At 32.0% G+C, this 20318-nt stretch overlaps 2 protein-coding genes across 3 annotated transcripts; one reads left to right on the top strand and one right to left on the bottom strand.

Annotated features, from left to right (window-relative positions):
* Positions 1-510: 510 nt before the first annotated feature.
* LOC110601878 (B2 protein) lies at positions 511-4502 on the bottom strand. Of its 2 annotated transcripts, none has more exons than XM_021739258.2 (6): positions 4432-4502; positions 2440-3017; positions 1672-1772; positions 1290-1373; positions 1083-1193; positions 511-973 (listed from the first exon to the last, which is right to left on the bottom strand). In XM_021739258.2, exons 2-6 carry the CDS (start codon positions 3005-3007, stop codon positions 926-928), a joined length of 912 nt encoding a protein of 303 aa, XP_021594950.1. In that variant the 5' UTR covers positions 3008-3017; positions 4432-4502; the 3' UTR covers positions 511-925. The 2 variants fall into 2 exon arrangements, with proteins under 2 accessions (XP_021594950.1, XP_021594951.1); XM_021739259.2 differs by having other exon boundaries at positions 4365-4465.
* A 5717-nt stretch (positions 4503-10219) lies between these two features.
* Positions 10220-15286, top strand: LOC110600829 (mitochondrial import receptor subunit TOM20). The gene is made up of 6 exons (XM_021737720.2): positions 10220-10518; positions 10771-10849; positions 11466-11635; positions 11746-11793; positions 14395-14493; positions 14906-15286. Exons 1-6 carry the CDS (start codon positions 10423-10425, stop codon positions 15041-15043), a joined length of 630 nt encoding a protein of 209 aa, XP_021593412.1. The 5' UTR covers positions 10220-10422; the 3' UTR covers positions 15044-15286.
* Positions 15287-20318: the final 5032 nt, after the last annotated feature.

The following is a 20318-nucleotide window of genomic DNA, read 5'->3' on the forward strand; positions in this document are numbered from 1 at the left end:
ATTATTGGAGAAAGTAAATGCGTACATATATATATATATATGCATTTCTAAAATCACAATGAGATCTATTTTTATGATATTAACCCAAACAAAGATACTCAAAGATGAAGGACAAGAGTTTTTACAATGAATATATTTTAAATTTAAATTTGCATACTTTAAATTTTATATATTATATTTTTATTATTTATTTCATTAATCATTTTGAAAAAAGAAAATCCACGCAATAGGATTATCGCAGCCCACGTGGGCAAATTCTGAAACGCTTCCCATCAAGACTACCACATAGGATCCCATTTTGAAACATTGGGCTGCATGTCATCCACAAAAATTATGCAAACAGGGGACAGCATTATCAACACCGCCTTGCTTCCAAAAATAAAGCATCGACTAGCAGAAATGCCTACCAAAGTGATTCCCACTTGCATGCACGCAGCTTGATCTATCCTGTCTGTTTCTGTGCTTTTCTAAGAGGCAATAATATAGCAAGCCAAGGATGATTCCGACAACTCGTAAAATTTAAGAATTTAATAACACTTGAAATTTAACTCCACGTGGATCCTCAACATAACACACACAAGTGTCACACACGCACTTTACAAGCATAAAAATAAAGACACATCAAAGGCCTTCCTCTTTTGAAGACTTGATCATTACACAAGGCTAGGCTATATCGTTCTCTTTTACATCTTGGACGTCTGTCTATAACATAACAGGTACTATAGAACATGCTGTCACCAAGGCTTTTTAAAGTGTACCTTCACAAGACACAAATGCATTTTATTCAGCTGGCTTACATGCCATCCATCCCTACTTTTCTCAATAACATTTCACCCAACACACATAAACCCCAAGCTTACGCTCTACGGAAAATCTGCAGAAAAAGCAGGCAGCTAACATTGTCATTATCCAGATAGCAATTTGCTTAAGCTGGAGAGCCTGCTTGTTCACAAAGGTCCAATAGATCCAGGGTCTGCACAACAACAGTAAGACTTTCAGAATTCAACTTTGATTCATACCAAAATTCACATTCAAATGGAAGATGAAAAAGAACCAAGCCAAAATGTAAATATTGATCAGACCTCAGGAACTGAGAGCTCAAGACGGAACTTTGGGCCATCATAATGGTGCAACACTGGCCTAAAAGCATCCTCTTCCAATGCCTTGCAGAGCTTTCTAACACGGATCCTCACCTATTTATTGAGCATAAGAAGACAAATGATATAATGAGTAAATCATTTCAGATGTATATCAAGCCGAGTCCTCAAAATCATCAACCCAACTTTTACCTGAGCAGGAAACCTCGACTCGCCTTTACATTTTTTGTCTTCCCAAGCAGTAGGATCAATGTTAGAACCCCCAAAACTAGCTGCCTGTACAAGAATTTGAAAAGCAGGAGATTTCAACTGATAGAAAAGCTCGGGACATGACAAAGATATGTTGCATATCACAATAAACTTTTTGGAAAAGGGAATGTCCAAATGATAACCACATACTATCAACTCAAAATTCTATTTTCACACAACAAATCAAGATAAGAATGAACTACAGATTACTTAACTAAAGTTATCAAATAAAATAAGTTGGCAGACAGACAACACAGATCAAAGCAGAAAGCTCCTAATCACATTTATACACTAACAATTATATCAATAGAGTTTGAGAACAAACCTCAAATATACCATGCAACTGGTGAGTTGTGTAGTTGTAAAGAAAGAGAGGTAAGCCAGGTGTTATTGCCCGAACAGAATCTCTATATCTTGGAGGTAAACCTATTGAATGAGTGTCACAATCACTACATCAGGTATTATTTATCCAAACTTAGTAGCATAGTTATTATAGGCTCAAGGAGAAAAGGAGATTTGGCGCCCAGACACAAGAAACAGGCACATGCCAGAATGAAATGAGGCGTGAAAAATTAAATTATCAAGAAAGCAATTTTAGATAATCAAAAAACCAAAAAAGGTTAATAAGAGAATATTGAAAACAACATATGAGAGAGATTAATTGTGGGAGGGGGGGTCAATGGAAGTACTTGCTGAAGGTGGCAATAAAGTTGAGCTTGCGTCTGAAATAAGGAGCACACCTACCTACTTAAGGCATTGAGGCTAAAGCCTAGTGAGAGTCTGAGCCTCTGAGGCGACCGTTTAATAATTATGGTTAGTGAAGGAAATAAATTCCTAAATATCATCTATATATGCCAAAGTTGTGTCACAACACTTGGTGTATACCATGAAGACCATCATGATATCATCCAACTCCAGAGATTCAAGGTTACAAGAACCATATGTGACACTCTCATGTCAGAACTCACATCATATCACTCACATATCAATAGGCTTCCCATCATACAGTGGTCAACACATATCAGGCCAGAAGTGATGTCCTGACTAAGGGAAAACTAACAAGAAAAAGAAAAAGAAGTGAGGAACACATTACCAAATAGCTGGCGCTTCAAATCTTCCTGCATAGTGTCATTGTTACAGACAAAGATGTATCCTCCAAGAACCTCATTCCGTGGAAGCGTCTCTGTTGCAGGCAGAGTCTTGAACCTTTTGTCAACAGCATTATTTGCACTGTTCTCAATGTTGTTAATGTTGTTATTGCTGTTGTTGTTGGGGTCTTTGGTATTCTGATTGTTACCGCTATACTTGCTACCAGTAAGATTTCCAATACCATTTAAGTTGGTTTTCTGGTACACTGCATTCATATTGTAAACTCCACTTCTGAAAGAACCTTTGCCCACATTTTCAGCCATCTTAGATTCCAAGTTCAACATATTAAAGTTAAGGCTTTCAAATTTATTATCTTCCTGAAACCCAATCTTCTCCCTTGGCCTTAATTCTGACAGACCTTTTGAAAGATCAAGATTATTCATGCGTTCCCCCTTTGACCTTGTCTGCTCAGCCAATTTCGAGGCAGCCATTAACCACTTATGATCCTCTGAGACTTTTGATTGTCCTCGGAGCTCATCACCCAATTGCCAAAAGCTTTGGATGCTCTCCATCTTGCAAATCCTAATAAGAAGTTACAGAAGACAAAGCTTCATAAAAATAAAATCTACAAAGAGAAAGAAAATCAAGTAAAATAAGTTCAGAAAAGTAGTAGTTGGCTGAAGTCTAATTCAAGTGCATAACAAGATAAAACTTAAACAAAATAAATCAATCCAGCAGTGGTTCAACTGGGGAGCATCAGTAAGCAATTTCATCAAATGAAATGTTCAGCCTGTATATTAAGCATGATATGCCTGATAGATTTTATTAATCCCATTTGTTAAACAAATCCAATCTTTAATATAATTACTTCATTCAATATCTTCAATAAATTCAACATTGATATAAATATTGGAATTGCTAAGAACAGAAGAAAAGACAAGCCATATTGAGACAACTGTGGGTATATTTAGAAAAACATGAAAAGAAGATGTCATAACTAGAAGACAAAAAGCTAACATGAAAGCAGGAAACCTTCAAACTGGAAAAGATGAAGGTGTTTGGAGATATAAAATTGAAAATATTCAGAATTCCCAGCAAAAAAGTCAGTTCAGTAAGAAATGAATAGAACCAGTAGCATTGCACGCAAGTAATACCCAAATAACCAGTGCTTTTTTGTGTCCTTTGGAAGAAGGCAAAAATGATAATATCAGATCCAATAACACCCCCCCCCCCCCGGGCAAAAAAATCCCCATTATTTGAATTTCTACCCAATCAACTTGAAAACACAGTTTGGGCGGTTGGGCCAACAAAAGATGGAGCACCCACTCAGACAGGTGAAAATGCACACAGCAGTACGCATTTGGAGAGCAGACAAACCCTTTTTATTTAACAGTATTAGAACCAGTAGCATTGCACGCAAATAATTTCATGGAACTGTCACCAATTTTCAGCACAGATTAAGCATTAATTTATAACAGAAAAACGCACAGAAAGCAAAACACAATTACCTTCGCATTAATATTAACGTGCAAACAAAATTGAAGATTAAAAATTTATACTCTCTTTAACAACAATTTCCCGGAATCCCATACGCCGTAAAACCCAAAAACGAAAAGCTAAAATCAAGGACAAACAAGTAATATTGTGTTCAATAACAGAATTTAGCTCAAAACTGACAAGCATCACTCAAATCTACTAGTATTAACTAATCAAGTAAACAAACACCAAAGATAAATAACCTCAATCACTACACTAGAAAGCTAAATCAAAACACACATTTCCCCAAAAAAGAAAAGAAAACTAAAAAGGGAGGAAATAAAACCGTTTAATAGGCTGTAAAAATACCAAGCTAAGTGAAAAGAATGAATTTCGAGGCTTAAATAAGGAAAATAATGATCCGATTTAAAGGATTTGCATGCAAAATTTTACCTGATTTATAGAACCCTAGATTTGGGGATCCAAATGAGGAAGAGAGAGAGAGAGAAAGAGAGCGTACCCTTTTTTATCTGCTCAACTGTGAAACCCGTAGGACACGAGAGAGAGAAAACGAAAGGAGATCTTTATTTGTATTTATAGATTGGTATCCCTAAAATGCCCTTGCTTTGTTTGAATAATTTCCATGGTGCCACCTTGCTTTGACTTTTACGTTCTGGCTTGCTTGATGTTAGAGAAAATATATTATTTCTTCACAAGTTAACACTACAGCGTTCAGAAAATAGAGCGTCTATTTATTAGTTAGAGACTCTTTAGTATGGTAGATTCAAATTTTGAATTTATATTTTTTATTATTTTTTGAATTATTATTTTATAAAATAAATAAAAAAAATTTTAATTTAAAAAAAATTATAATTAGTTTAGAAAAATTCTATTGAGAGTTGTTTTATTAAATAATTATTGAAGTTTTTTAATCGAAAAGTATATATTATGTTAATTAATATCTTTATATTTTTTTAATTATTTTATATTATTAATCGCTTTAAAAATAAATGATGTACTTTCTAACGACTGATTAATAATTATAAAATTTTAAAATCATAAATCTATTATTCTCAAAATAATTAGAATATAATAAAAAACCATACAATAAAAAATTACATAAAAGTATTCAACACGATAAAAAAATTTAAACATTCTCGAATATTTTATTAATATGAAATATTGATAATCTTACGTGATTCTCTTTTATCTTTTCTTGCAATTATCTTTATAATTTTGGATTATTAACTTAATAATAATATTAATGGGGTACAAAGCAGGGATTGTTTTGTGTTAAGAATTTACAACTAGGTTTAGTAATCTTTTATCTCTAGGATTATAATATATATTCAACTTCGTTGAGAATTTGGAAATGGTTTGGACTAAAATCGAATCTCTAGAACAATAAAGAATCATTTATTGTATATATGATATAATATATAATTGACTGTTGATATTAGAAATTACTAATAGATAATTATTTAGTAAGTCTCAACTTGTTAAATATTAAATAGTTAACAGTTCATAATAAATTGATTTTTGTATGAACAGTTTACCTTCTAAAAATTAATTAACTATTATAAAATTTTGAAACCATAAATTTATTATTCTCAAAATAGTCCATAATAAATTGATTTTTGTATAAACAGTTTACCTTCCCACAGTTGATTAACCATTATAAAATTTTGAAACCATAAATTTATTATCCACAAAATAATAAGAATATCATAGAAAATAATGCAATAAAAAATACATAAAAGTTTTCAAATGAGGAAATTCGAATATTCCTAGAGTTTTATTAATATGAAGCACCGATAATTTTTTTCATTTTCTGGCAGTCTTTTATTATATGATTTTGAATTATTAACTTAATAATAATGTTAATGGAATATAAATATATCTTTTATTATATGATTTTGAATTATAAAAAAAATTATATATGATATATTTATTTTATATTATTTAGTTAGGACTAAAACAACCAAATGCTCTATGTGTGTAAGAGAGATGCTTGACCATTTCAACTGCTACAAGTAGTTACTTGTAAAATTTAGCTGGCAAATCATTTTCTTACAAGTAAAGCTGCGGTGTCCATGTCCATTGTACCATTTAAAAGTAGCCCATGGTTTTAGCAAATCAAAATCTTTCCTTAGCAAATCAAAATCTTTCCTTAACAAAACAAAAACATAAAAGATTAAGGTGGCTGTTATTTTTAATGTTATGTCTCACAGGCCAAGGACATTGACTTCAATCTTTTTCTTTGAGTTAAATTTGTAATCATCTTCACATGAAAGCGTATCTTTTTATGAATTTTCAATACAAAGTTGGAGTTGGTGAGAAGATTGGTTGGAATGTAATAGAAATGGTGTGAGATCAACATCATCACACCCTTTTGTTCTATTTCTTATGCACCTTTCATGAAAATGTGACCCTCTTCTTTTAGGAGAATGAAACGTGATCGTTTTTCTAACTTTTAATTTCTTTCATTTTATAACATGAAGATCTAAGTTTTTTTTTCTTTTAACTGCAACATCATTTGCATTAAAGCTAATTTGAGCAAAAGATGACTTAGATTTTAATGAAATTACGGTATGAGTTTCCACCTTGAATTTAACTGCGATTCGAATATTAAAAATCCAGCGATAATCAAATCTTATATTTTGTGTAAATATTATTATTAAAAAATTAAATCAACACCAACCTCATATTGTATTTTTAATTATAAAATTTAACTTCAATTCATAATACAACATTATTGAGAGTACAATTTAAAAAATTATTGTTAAGTTTGTAACAGTTTATTTGGATCTGTCTCTGAATCGAAAATAAAGTATGAACTTAGAGATAATATTTTTAAAAAATAACCTATTCAGAATATATATTTGAGCTTATGAATTTACTTTTAATTTAAATTATAAATATAAAAAATAACTAAATCGAGTCGATAATATTAACCGAATTTAGCTAATATTGCATAATTAATTTAAAGGTAAAAAATTAAAAAAATAGAGATTGTATTTTTTTAAATAAATAAATAAAAAAAATCGTTTAACAAATATAAAAGCTCTGTGCATTTAAACAGTCTAAGTATCAATCATAGATAGTAGATGATAACGGCGAAAGTGGAGAAATAGATAAATAAAGTAGAAAAAACCAAACTTCAATCTTGGATCTTGAATTATCATGCACATACAATAGAGAAAACAACATAAACAATTAAAAGACTATTTTTAGAAATATAATTATACTGTTAGGGGGCGATAATTAGGGCTGTTTCGAACTGAACCGAACCGAAAAAATCGATTATAATAATATAACCGAACTGAATCGATAAAAATCGGTTCAGTTCGATTCTATTCAAACCGAAATCTGTAATTTTTTTTAATTTTCTGCTTTTAATTTCAATAAAATAATTTAATAAATATTGTTTGAATACATAATAATAATAATAATACTTAAAAAATTCATAAAAATCTATATAAAATTTAAAAATATATATAAAATCCGTATTTCTATGTATAAAATCGATTTTTCAATTTTTCAGTTATTTAACACATTTAAACCGAACCGAACTGAAAACCGAATAAATTGAAAAATACTAATCGAACCGAACCGAACTTTTCGATTAACCAAACCATTAAACCGAAATTAATCGATTCGGTTCAATTTTTCAATTCAGACCGATTTATGCTCTCCCAGGGATAATCATAAATTTTGAAAAATTATTTTTTTATAAACAGCAAATCAGATATAGTTGGATGTCGAAAAAAAAAAATAAATACATCAACAGTTGTGAATTAAAATATCAAAAGTTGGTGTTCAATTATTGAATTAAACAGTTATTAAATTATATAAGATAATAAATAATATTATATGCAAAATTATAAATAGCAATTGAGCAAGCTGATGAAATCATGGGCATTAATGTAGATGCATGGCCACTTCAAATTCTCACCTAACTAAGGGTTATTCTCTCCCACCATCGGTTCAGCTGTGTGTAAATGAAGTTTAATTTTGATTTGGCTCTCCGAATAAATTCTCACCTAATTTATTGAGTAAATTACATTTAAAAATTTTAATAATAAAATCATTTAACCTTTCTTATAAAATTAGTCAATTGTCTATTTGAGTTTACCCATTAAAGTCTCAATTTTAGCTTTAAAGTTTTAGAGTTTTGTTGGTTCGCCGAAAATAATTTATATTTAAAAGGTATTTTTTATGAAAAATATTTTTAATAAAATAATTTATTTTTTACTTATTTTTAATTTTAAAAATAAAATATATTAATAAATTTATATATAAAATTTTTAATATATGTAAAATTATTTTTTATTTAAAAAAAGTTATTTTTTAAGATTATTTAATTTTTTAATCAGAAAAATATTTTTTATTAATTAAAATTTTAATACATTAAATATTAAAAAACAGTAAAAAATATTTTTTGTAAATAAACTGAGTTTAAATCTATCATTTTATGCCTTTCGAGCAACTCCTTATACAATTTTTACGGTAACATCTTCTTCAGCGAGATGTTGCACATCTCCAAGAATTATGAATGTGACAATTATGTCACAGACGCATTTAAGCATTGCGTCTATGTGGCACTCGGACAAGTTCCAAGAAGGTTACAGCCTGCCAAAATTATTCTCAGTGATGTGCTGATTTTGATAAATTTTTACTTTTTTTCATTCTACTTAAATTTTTAATACATCAAATATTAAAAAATATAAAAATATTTTTTGTAAAATAAATAGAAGTTAAATTTATTATTTTACTTGCTAAATTTATTTTCGGTGATGGTGCTGGTTTTGATAAACTTTTACTTTTTCATTCTACTCAACTTTAGAGTTTTCTTCATTATAAATATTTAAATTTTTTTATTGAAATTTTTTAAATAAAAAATGGGTATTTAAATCTGAGTTTATCAAACAAAAATATGTGATTAGCTGCTACAACAACAGGTAAAAGATACTTTCATAGCAATCAAATGAAAGTTGAATAATTTTTAAAAAATGAATTAAAGTTAAGTGATTAAATTACGAATACAATTAAAATTAATAGACTACAGATGAAAATTACTAAAAATAGAGGGTCGCAATAACTTGTTAATTCACAAGAAAATGGTCAGAATTTTTTTTTTCATTTTATGGAACCACTTGTGAAAATATTATGTAATACCGATAATTCTACATAATATAATAAATTAATAAAAATTAAATGAATAGATAAATATAATTTAAAAATAAATGAGTGAAATGTGAAAAAATATAACTAACTACAAATTTTATTTTATAAAAAATAATTAATTTTATATAAATATCTTTATTTTATTTTATATCATATAAAATATTTACGAATACAATAATTCTAATTGAATATAATAATTTAACATATATTGCTCTTTTCGTTTAATAATTTTTGTTGTATCTTTCTATATTCATATGTTTTAAAAAATTATCTATTTTTTATGTTATAGTTAAAAAATAAATTTATTAATATAATTTTATTTAATTTTTTAACATAATCTTTCAATAATTATTTATTATTTTCAAATGAAAATTCAAATTACCTGTTTACATATATATTCATCACACAAACTCCAATGACACTTAGTATTATTATTATTATTATTTTTGCCAAAGGAGAGTTCATTATTAGATAGGAGGCCAGAGTCTAGAGCATTATTAGGTCTAAAAACAAACTCAAAACAAGGTATGGTATTGCAATTATCAAGCCTAAAGCCCAAATTGCCTAAAAAGCCCCACAACAAAAATCCTAATCTCAGACCCGGAAATAACCCGGAAGAGACCTAGAAGCTGGATCTAAAATGCCATCTCCAGTGTCGTCCATTTCCTGAACAAACTAAAAGTGATCCATTAGCAGCAAGGTCACCATTTGCCTGATCTGGCATCCTCTATCTCTTCGTAGCAAGGCCTCAAACAGCCGAGGCATGAAAGGCACAAAAAATAAAGCTCCACACAACAATTCTTCAATAATTTTATCAAATGAATTTAAATTAATGGTTGATTATGAAATCTGTATCGGCCTACCCCAAACCTCTTTAATCCAAATACTGCCTGTGTTCCCAAAACTGATTACTGCAACGCTTCGGACCAACGTAGGCTTTTTAAAGGTGCATTTCGGGGTCAGAGTTAAGACCAATCCCGGTCCAGGCCCGTGGATTTCCGGCCTAAAACGCCTCAAGCATCGTCGTGTGGAAAAATGAGGGAAAAAAATACAAAGGCGTGGACAACGACACGTTGCAAAAAGGTCACGAACCCTAAAGCCACCACGTAATAATGTCAGGCGGTGTACCCCACGAGAAATGAACGCGCGTAGAAGACCCATCACTCTTCTGCTATCAAGAACGGGAAGCTAGTAAAACCGCCTTGAGCTCACCGGGTCTCCCGCAGGAAGCTTATAGAGCAGCCCCGGTCCCTAGATATACAGTGAAAAGAGCTTGGTGATCATTCTCTCTTCCAATAAAAACACCCTAGAAATCACAGAGATCATGGACATGCAGAGTGAATTCGATAGGATACTCTTCTTCGAGCACGCTCGCAAGACCGCCGAGGCTACCTACGTTAAGGACCCTCTCGATGCGGAGGTTCATTTCTTCTTCATTGTTGTGATAGCTTGCTATTATTGAATGTATTTTTTTTTTATCTTCGATGTTAATTTGTTTATTAGTGACAAATGGAGAAACAAAGGTTCGGCGAATGGTTATTTTGTGACATCGAATAATTTGAGTTTAATGGAATTATTCTCTTGCAATTATTGTTTGGTTTTGTAATTGTTGGTTTTTAGTGCGACATGAAATTTATGTATTTATTTTCTTTTAATAATGATTTTTCGACAGAATCTAACGAGGTGGGGAGGTGCTCTGCTGGAGTTGTCTCAATTTCAGAATGTTCCAGATTCCAAAAAAATGATACTAGGTTCGGTGCTTAAGGAATTAGTTTTGTTGTTCATGATTGAAAATGGAATGAAATAATTTAAATCAGAGTGGCAGCTAGCAGAGGCTCTTTTTGTTTCTGTGGAGAACATGTTTTGCATTTTGTGTTGTTTGGGGCACTCAAGAAATGCGTTAATAGAAAATATGTTTTTGGTCAGAGGGAAAATTATGTCATTTTTAAGGAAACGAGTTTATCTAAAAAAGTAGTCATTTTTATATGTGAATTTTATTAGAACTGCAACACTTCCTGTATACGAAGTTATTAACACTCTTGATTTCCTAAAATTGCAATGAAACAATGGAAAATATGCTATTTTCTTGAAGATAATTTCCTTGAAAATATATTTCATATGTAAGTTATTTTCTATGAAACAAATGGAGTTCCCACAATTTTGCACTCACTAATATGAAGTCTGAAGTAGATTCATGGTAGGAAATTGCCCACAAATTAAAAAAAAGGGATTATTTCAAAGTAGGTGTTGAATTTAAGCTAGTTTCTTTGCTAATAGCTTTGAAGCATAATTGTTTGTCTGTCAAATGGTTGTGGAGTGGTAAATTTTTCATTTTTGGGTTGATTGATTGATTGGTTAATTATACAGATGGCATATCAAAGCTGGAGGAAGCATTGGTGGTTCAGCCAAAGAAACATGAAACTCTTTGGTGCCTAGGAAATGCTCATACTTCTTTTGCATTTTTAACCCCTGATCAGGATGAGGCTAAGGAGTCTTTTGAAAAAGCATCTGTCTTCTTTCAGCAAGCTGTTGATGAGGTATTCTTCTCGTGAAAGCTCAATGAGTCTATGGTGTTTATAGGTTGTGTGTTTATTTATATTTTTTAAACAATTTGGTGCATGATGAAAACAGTTTTGCTTTCTTGTAGGATCCAGAGAATGAAATATATCGCAAGTCCTTAGAAGTGACTGCTAAGGTACTTCATTGTTTGTTTGTTAGAAAAAGAGAATCTAATTTTTTGATTAAATCTTTTTAGTTAGTTGATTTACAGATTGTACAATTAAATATGAACACTTCAAGGAAATCTAGGTTGAAAATTCTCTTGACTTGAAAATTTAGAGTAAGCAGCTTCTTTTGTTTGTCATTCTGAGGTTATGTTGCAATGAGAAAAGATCAATATTGTTTCCATGGTCATCTGGGGATGCTATGGTTAATTGGTTATACTCATGCGTTGTACATATACCTGACTGTTGGGTATACATTGTTCACCATTACAAAATGCAGTTTGTATCATTGATTCCATTTTATTGCAATAGCGGCTTCTTTTGTTTGTCATTCTGAGGTTTATGTTGCAACGAGAAAAGATCAGTATTGTTTCCATGGTCATCTGGAGATGCTATGGTTAATTGGTTACACTCGTACGCTTTACATATACCTGACTGTTGGTTCTACTTTGTTCACTGTTACAAAATGCAGTTCATATCATTGATTCTATTTTATTGTTAATCTTGATGCACTAAAATGTCAAATTACCAACTCTCATTGTATATTGGGAACATGTTGTAACACATAAGACATAGCTGCAACTTCATCTGCATTTTGCCCCATGCTAATGGGCTTGATATAGGAATAGAGGCCTGTACAGCAGCAGATGTATGTAACTATACTTGTATACAGATGTATTGAACAGTGGAATTATTTCCACGGGCTGTATATTATATTTATTTCTTAGTGAGGTCCTTAGAATTTGTGGAAATGTTGTTAGTTCTTAGCTGGGTTTTACATTTCAGCCAGCTCATAATTGAAAGCAGAGATACCAGCACAGTATGGCCTGTGTTGGTTCCACTTTTCAAAATCTCTGTTGTATCAGCCTGTCATAACTGATGGACTCCAGCATGGCCATTATTGATGTTTTGGGCAGCAAAGGGGAAGGATTAGGCAAGTATCTAGAGGGAAGATATAACCTTTGTTTCTTTCTTCCTCTTTTCAGATCCATAGGGGGCGTTTATTACGGTTATTATTTTGAAGAGAGAAGGGGGGGCGGGAATTCTGTTGTTTTATTTATTTGTTATTATTGTTTTTATTTTTTAAAAACTCTTATGTCTATGGGCTTTTGATTCTTGCAAAACCCTTTGCCTAGTAGGCTTTCATTCAAGCTGGTAGATGGGTTACTTGTTTCTGTCTATTATATTTGTAACATATAAAAGATGTTAAAAGTTGTACTAATATAATAAGCTTGATAGCCAATTTAAAAACATTCCATTACAATATTATTCGAGAAAATATATTCATGTGTATGCTAATGTAGCATGTCAAAATTATTTTTCCCCAACTAAATTACTAATGGCTTTTTAGACATTGAGATTATATATATGTGTATGTGTATGTATGCATATTTAAGAATGATATATTGCATATTTTAAACATTTATTGAAACTAAAATCTATATTTTAACTTAATAGCTAGTTTAGAATATTTTTATTACAATTATATCAACGAAAATAGATTCATGTTTCTAATAATGTAGCATGTCATAATCTCTCCCCGCCCCCACCACACAAAATAGCTTTATTAGATGTTGACATGATTGATTTGTTGTATATTTAGTTGAACATTTATTTAGAATAGGAATTTGAGTCATTTTGCTACTTTCCAACAGAAGAAGAAGATAGTGCCAGTCTGAACTATTAACTCGTTGGGTTAATTTGGTATTGCATTTTGGAGCAGCAGAAGCTGCTACTCAGAGAAACACCTTTCTAGATGTTGCCAGCAAAAGCAGTTTGAAATTGTTATTTAGCATGTTTGGAGTATTTGTGACTAAAACATTTGAAGTTCAACTTAAAAAACAAACTTTAATGGCCTGTGGTTAATTAATATTTTTACAGTGCTTTTCTTTTAGCAGTAGCTCAAGAGCTATGCCAAACTAGCCCTTAGGCTATGACGCCCTGGAATGGCCTTATTGCAAGTTTGCAGCTGCAATTTAAAATGTTGGTCTTTCAGTTTTTTGGAAAATTTAGTTCATTTTTTGGTTAGGTTTTTTTTAGTTTTTTTTTTAATTCAAATTTTCGGTTTTTGGGTTCGGTTTAGTCATTCTCCCAAAGGCTTCTGCAATCTTGCACTTTTGCTTTCAGATCTTCTTTCTTCTTCTTGAAATTATTTCTCTTCGCCTTTCATGATCTTAGTCCTTTCTTTCTTCCTCTTCTCATTAATTTCTTGATGTTGGCTCTAGGAATGTTGTTTTTATTTCCTGAGTTGTGGCTTAGATCTGAGCTATCCGTCCTCATTGCTCGTCAATGCCTGGAGTCATCACTGCGCGTTGCACCTTGATTCCTCATTGGCGTTGGTCCTTGTTGCTTATCGCCCCTTTCTTTCTCGTCAATCTCGCTCCTAGCTCATCTGAGATTGAGAGTAGAGGCAGATCTGCCTTTGCATGTGGATTATTTTGAGAATTGTACACTGATTGAGAATTTTATTCATATGGATTATCTGTATCTAGACTTTGTTTTTCTATACCTTTTAGGTTTCAGACTACGTTTTGTGCAGTTGATCATTATATTGAATTTGTTCATATCTTTAGGCTCCAGAATTACACATGGAGATTCATAAGCACGGTTTAGCTCAACAGGCTATGGGGGCTGCACCTGCTTCTGGACCTTCAACTTCATCAAGTGCTAAGGTAACCTTTTTATTTTATTTTCTTTTCATCTTTGAGACTAATTTGTCATCTCTGGAGCCTTTTATCGTTATTCAATTTTTTAGTTACACTGTTATCTGGCGGGGTCCATAGTAATATCTTTTTGGCTGAAACATGGTTTAAAATGTTGGGTGTTGCATGTTTCACTCTAGTGGTTCAGTGCATATGCCTCTTCTATTATGGTTGAAGTACCATGAATTTATTTACTGCCTTTCTGTGTTCGAACATGCATATGGATATGAGCAGGCATGCTTGGCGGAGTACATATTCAATGTGCTTATTATTGGTCATGTTTGATGACCTCGTGCTATTCTTGTAATCCTTGGCTACCCTTTCGCATTGATACATCTATAACTTGGTGTTTTAATATCAGTGTTACTTTGTCCGTTCCCAGGGTTCAAAGAAGAAGAACAAAAGCAGTGATCTCAAGTATGACATAGGTGGGTGGATAATTCTAGCTGTTGGCATTGTTGCTTGGATTGGATTTGCAAAATCTCAAATGCTTCCACCGCCTCCGCCACCTCCAAGATAAGCAAGCAAAGTGGTTCATTTCTCGGAACTGTCCGACGGAGCTTTTGGATGGTCTGTGAACATGTGAGAAACATAGGGTGTTTCATTGTTAGTTGATTTTGACCTTGTGTTTTTCAGTGTAAACTGATAGCTAAAGCTTAGGGGTTACCTTCAATATGAAATATCAACTTTTGCCTGGCGACAGGTTTTAAGGAGCTGGTTTTTTGAATGTGCTGCATGTCAGTGCATAAGCCGTTGGCTTCAATTTGTCATTCTCAATTATATGTGAAGTTGATTGGGTACTTCATGGCATTTGAACATCACCATAATTGGCAGCCACGCGAACTCGGTGGTTCGGGGTGGCAATGTACTCCAGGGTTTGTATAATCGAAATTGGTCGGATTTGAGTTGAAAAATAATACATGTGTGATGTGACTGTCTTAAGTTAGTTTATGGTGTTTATGGTTTGATATTCATTATTCAAACTATTCATATGAATAATTAATTAAATGGATTTTGCTCCATATTAGTGAATGGAAAAGATAAGAAAGGAAGAGATGGTAATAATTTGAATGAGTTTAATTTTTTTTTTTGGTCAAAGATCAAATAAATTTAAAATTTCTTTTTGTTTCAATGGAAGAATATTTCTTTTACTTCATCAAAGGATATCATAGGTGTCCTATGATATGTGATTTTAAAATTGGAGTCTGCCAAATAGAGAGAGAGAGTTAGAGGTCTAAGAGGATTATATTCATCTTTTACTTCATCAAAGATGTTCCACAATATGTGATTTTGAAATTGGAGTTTAGGTCTATCGAGATTGATTTAGTGTTAAGTGTTTATAAAGATTGATTCAGTGTTGTCGAAACTCCGACGCTTAACTGATCAAGAAATTTTAATCTATCAAAAGTAAAGAGTAAGTTGATTTCAAAAGTAAAGAGTGTTAAGTGTTTATTAAGATTAATTCAGTGTTAAGTGTTTATTAAGATTAATTCAGTGTTAAATTAAAGTTGATTTAAGATTAAAGTTGATTTTAAAAGTAAAGAATGTTAAGTGTTTATTAAAATTAATTGAGTGTTGTCGAAATTCTGACCGAGAAATTTTAAGATGAAAGTTGATTTTAAAAATAAAAGAGTGTTTAAGTGTTTATCAAGATTGATTCAGTGTTGTTGAAACTCTGAAACTTAATTGATTATGAAATTTTAAGATGGAAAGTGGAGAAAAGAAAGGAGAAAAAAAAAATTATGCTCAATTAATCTATACTTCATAAGTAAAGTTGCAAAGAGGAGAAAAGAAAAAAAAAAAAAAATTATGCTCAACTGATCTGGAAGTTTTAGAATGAGAATTGTATCAAGATATTCAAGTTAGTAAAGATATTTAATTTTGTTGATTAGTTGAAGTAGTAGTTGCTATGTAACTTATTCAGTTAGCTAGTTAGTTGAGGCTGACATCAGCTAGACTCCACTTGTATAAATAAGTTAACGAGCTACAGATGAAATACACGGATCTTCTTTATCTCATCCAAAACTAACGTGGTATCAAAGCCCCTTTTCTGAAATCCTAACCAATTTCTGTGACAGTTTTTTTTTTTCCTCAAACTCTAAGCAATGGCTACATCATCTGCAGCTACTACTGTAGAAAATCCCATCAATCGTTCTGTCAATCCTCTCGAGGATACTTCTTCACCATTCTACCTTCACCACTCCGAGAATCATAGTTCTATTATCGTCACTCCGAAACTGATATCAAGTAATTTTCCTTCTTGGAGGAGATCATTTTAGCTTGCAGTCTGCATCAGAAACAAGCTTGGATTTCTTGATGGCACTATCCCGAAACCTTCTCCAGTAGATCCTTTGTATTTGCCGAGGGTTAAATGCAATAATCTTATCGTTGCTTGGTTATTGCGATCGATTTCTCCTTCAATTGCATGTACTGTGTTTTATCTTGAAGATGCAAAGCAGATTTGGGACAAATTAAACCAGAGGTTCTCATAGCTCAACGAATCACGCATTTGCCATCTACAGAATTTTCTCTGCACAATTACTCAAGGTACCAAGTCCGTTGACACCTATTTTACTGAACTGAATGGAATTTGAGAAAAATTGCGAGTTTATAGGCCTTTTCCTAGTTGTTCATGTGGAAAATGTAATTTTGAATGTTTCTTGAAATTTATTGAGATTTTGCAAAAGTATCACGTCTTCAAGTTCCTAAATGGGTATGAATGAGACGTATCAAGGACTCAGGTCACAAGGTATTGCAATGAAGCCTTTCCCATCCCTAGATGAAGTGTATAACATGGTACTAAGGGAAGAGACTCAGAGATCTCTATTGTTACAGACTCAGTCCTTTACTGATTCTGCTGCTATGGCTGTGAAGAAAGTAAAAAAATGACATTGTATGCTTTCACTGTGGAAAACAAGGTCACATGAAGGCTCAGTGCTACAGACTCATAGGATTTCCACCGGATTTCAAATTTACTAGATCAAAGGGAGGTGTTGGTAATTCTGGAAATTTCTCAAAGGCAGCATCTGTGCAACAAATTTCTAATGTTGTTTCATCTTCATCTCTAAAATAGGCTCCTGGTATAACTTCATCTTCTAACATTGCTTCTCATTTGCAACTCTCTACGGAACAAGTATAGAGGTTGATGAACTTACTCAAGTGATCAACATGTAAATCAAAATCCTGCACCTATTTCAGATTCACAAATCAACACTGCAGGACACTGCACACCCACTTCAGCAAGTTCTTTCTTATGATAGATTATCTCCTTCCTACAGAACCTTTGTTTTTAATGTGTCCTCTACTTTTAAACCTCATACTTATTCGTAGGCTGTTCAATTTGATCACTAGAAGCTAGCCATGTAACAAGAACTTGATGCCTTAGAGGACAATAAGACTTAGGTTATCACCTCCTTACCTACTGGGGTCAAGGCTCTAGATTGCAAGTGGGTCTATAAAGTCAAGTTTTATTTAGAGGCACAGTTGAAAGATACAAAGCCAGGTTAGTGGCCAAGGGTTACACTTAGAGGCATGGTTTTGATTTTCAAGAGACATTCAGTCCTGTAGCCAAGCATACTACTATTAGGACTTTTCTTGCACTGGCAATAGTTCATGGATGGCATTTATCTAATTTAGATGTCAACAATGCTTTTTTAAATGGAGATCTGAATGAGGAGGTTTACATGGAGATCCCATAGGGCTATCAAGTGCAAAGAGAGCATGGAGGCAAGTCAAGGTTAATATGCAAGCTATAAAAGTCCTTATATGGCTTGAAGCAAGCCTCAAGACAATGGAACATTAAATTTACTAATAGGCTGATACAAGAAGGATTTATCCAATCCAAAAGTGACTATTCACTCTTCACTAAGCACACTGAAGTCGGTTTCATTGTTGTATTGGTATACGTAGATATAATTGGGAGTAGTAACAAGCAGTTAGTTGAGCATTTCAAAACCTCTCTGAGCTCACACTTTAAATTGAAAGATCTGGAATCACTTCAATATTTCCTAGGCTTGAAGTTGCTAGGTCAGCCAAAGGAGTTGTAATCTCCTTGAGGAAGTTTATCTTAGAAATGCTTGAAGAATATGGAATGTTAGGTGCCAAAGCAAGCTCAATCCCAATGAAGGTAAATATAAAATTAAAGCATAAGACAAAAACTGAGCTTCCTGAACCAACAATATACAGACAGAGACAAGTTAATGTATATTACATTGACAAGACCAGATATTAGTTTCAGTGTGCATGTGTAGTCACAATTCATGGACAAGCCTTCCCAAGGACATCTAAATGTTGCTTACAAAGTACTCAAGTATCTGAAAGGAGCACCTGGTCAGGGTCTATTTCTAGCAGCAAACTCTGAATTAAAATTAGTAGCGTACTCAGACAGTGATTGGGCTAGTTGTACTGAAACTAGAAGGTTTTAACAGGTTATTGTATCTTTCTGGGTCAATCTCTAGTTATTTGAAAATCAAAGAAGCAGTCCACAGTTTCCAGAAGTTCAACAGAAGCTGAGTACAGATCCATGGCAGCTGTTGTTTCAGAAGTTGTTTAGTTAATATCGTTACTAAAGGATTTGAATGTAGAGATTCCCCAGCCTGTCAAGTTGTTGTGTGATAGCATGTCAGCAATACAAATTTCAAGAAATCCAATATTGCATGAAAGAACCAAGTATATGAGAAAAGGGGTTGCTTGGAATAATCCAACCAGAATATGTAAACAGCAGGCAGCAGACCTGTTTACTAAAGCTTTGCATCTAAGACGGTTCAAATATCTCCTGAGCAAGTTGAATATTAGTAATATATATATATTAGTAATATATATGTTCAACTTGAGGGGAGTATTAAGATAATCAAGTTAGTGAAGGAACTTAGTTTTGTTGATTAGTTGAATTAGTAGTTGCTATGTAACTTATCCAGTTAGCTAATTAGTTAAAGTTGATGTCAGCTAGACTCCACTTATATATATAAGTTAATGAGCTATAGATGAAATACACAGATCTTCTTTCTCTCATCCAAAACTATCCTTCGAAAAGAAGAAGAGGATGAAGAAAAATAAATTTACAAAGAGGAGCAAAGAATAAGAGAACAAAGAAAAAAGAAGAAAAAATTACAGAATGAAGATCTGCCGGAAAAGAAAAATAAATGTCCATATACCTGAGATATAAAATTATTTTTGGTATATACTTAAATTTATTATTTAATTTAAATAATTTTATATATTATTAAATGTTCTCCAATTCTTAATGTGATCAAGCGAATTAAATGATTACATATAGATCGAACTAAGAAAATATATAAAATTAAAAAATTTTTAATCCGTTATTTCGCTGATGTAATATGACATCGAGTATAATAAGGTACATGTATCTTGAATTTTTAAAAAATAAAAATAAAAATTCAAAATTTTAAAACTGATTTATTATGCATGCACTTTGATTTGAGGATTTGAGAGGCCTTATTTTCAGAGGTCTTAGTTAATGTGTTCAAACCGAGAGTATAAAGTTTTGATTTTATTGTTTAAAAAATATAATATAAATATGATTTTTTTTTTCACAAATATATCTTTTTTTTATTCATTAGACCATTTATTTATTTATTTTCACTATACACTACTATTTTACTTCTATTATAAAATAAAAAGATTGACGGTCCGTTTCTAGTGTTTCTGGAGTTGAACTGGATATGATGCTGCTGGAATTTCTGAGCGTACGGTTGTTGAAACTTCTACAAGTTCTAGGCGTGAGGTTGCTGCAGTTTCTGATGGAGTGACTGCTGCAAATTTTGAGGTTGTTGTTC

Source organism: Manihot esculenta, chromosome 15 (assembly GCF_001659605.2).
Source record: "Manihot esculenta cultivar AM560-2 chromosome 15, M.esculenta_v8, whole genome shotgun sequence".
Taxonomy (NCBI): domain Eukaryota; kingdom Viridiplantae; phylum Streptophyta; class Magnoliopsida; order Malpighiales; family Euphorbiaceae; genus Manihot; species Manihot esculenta.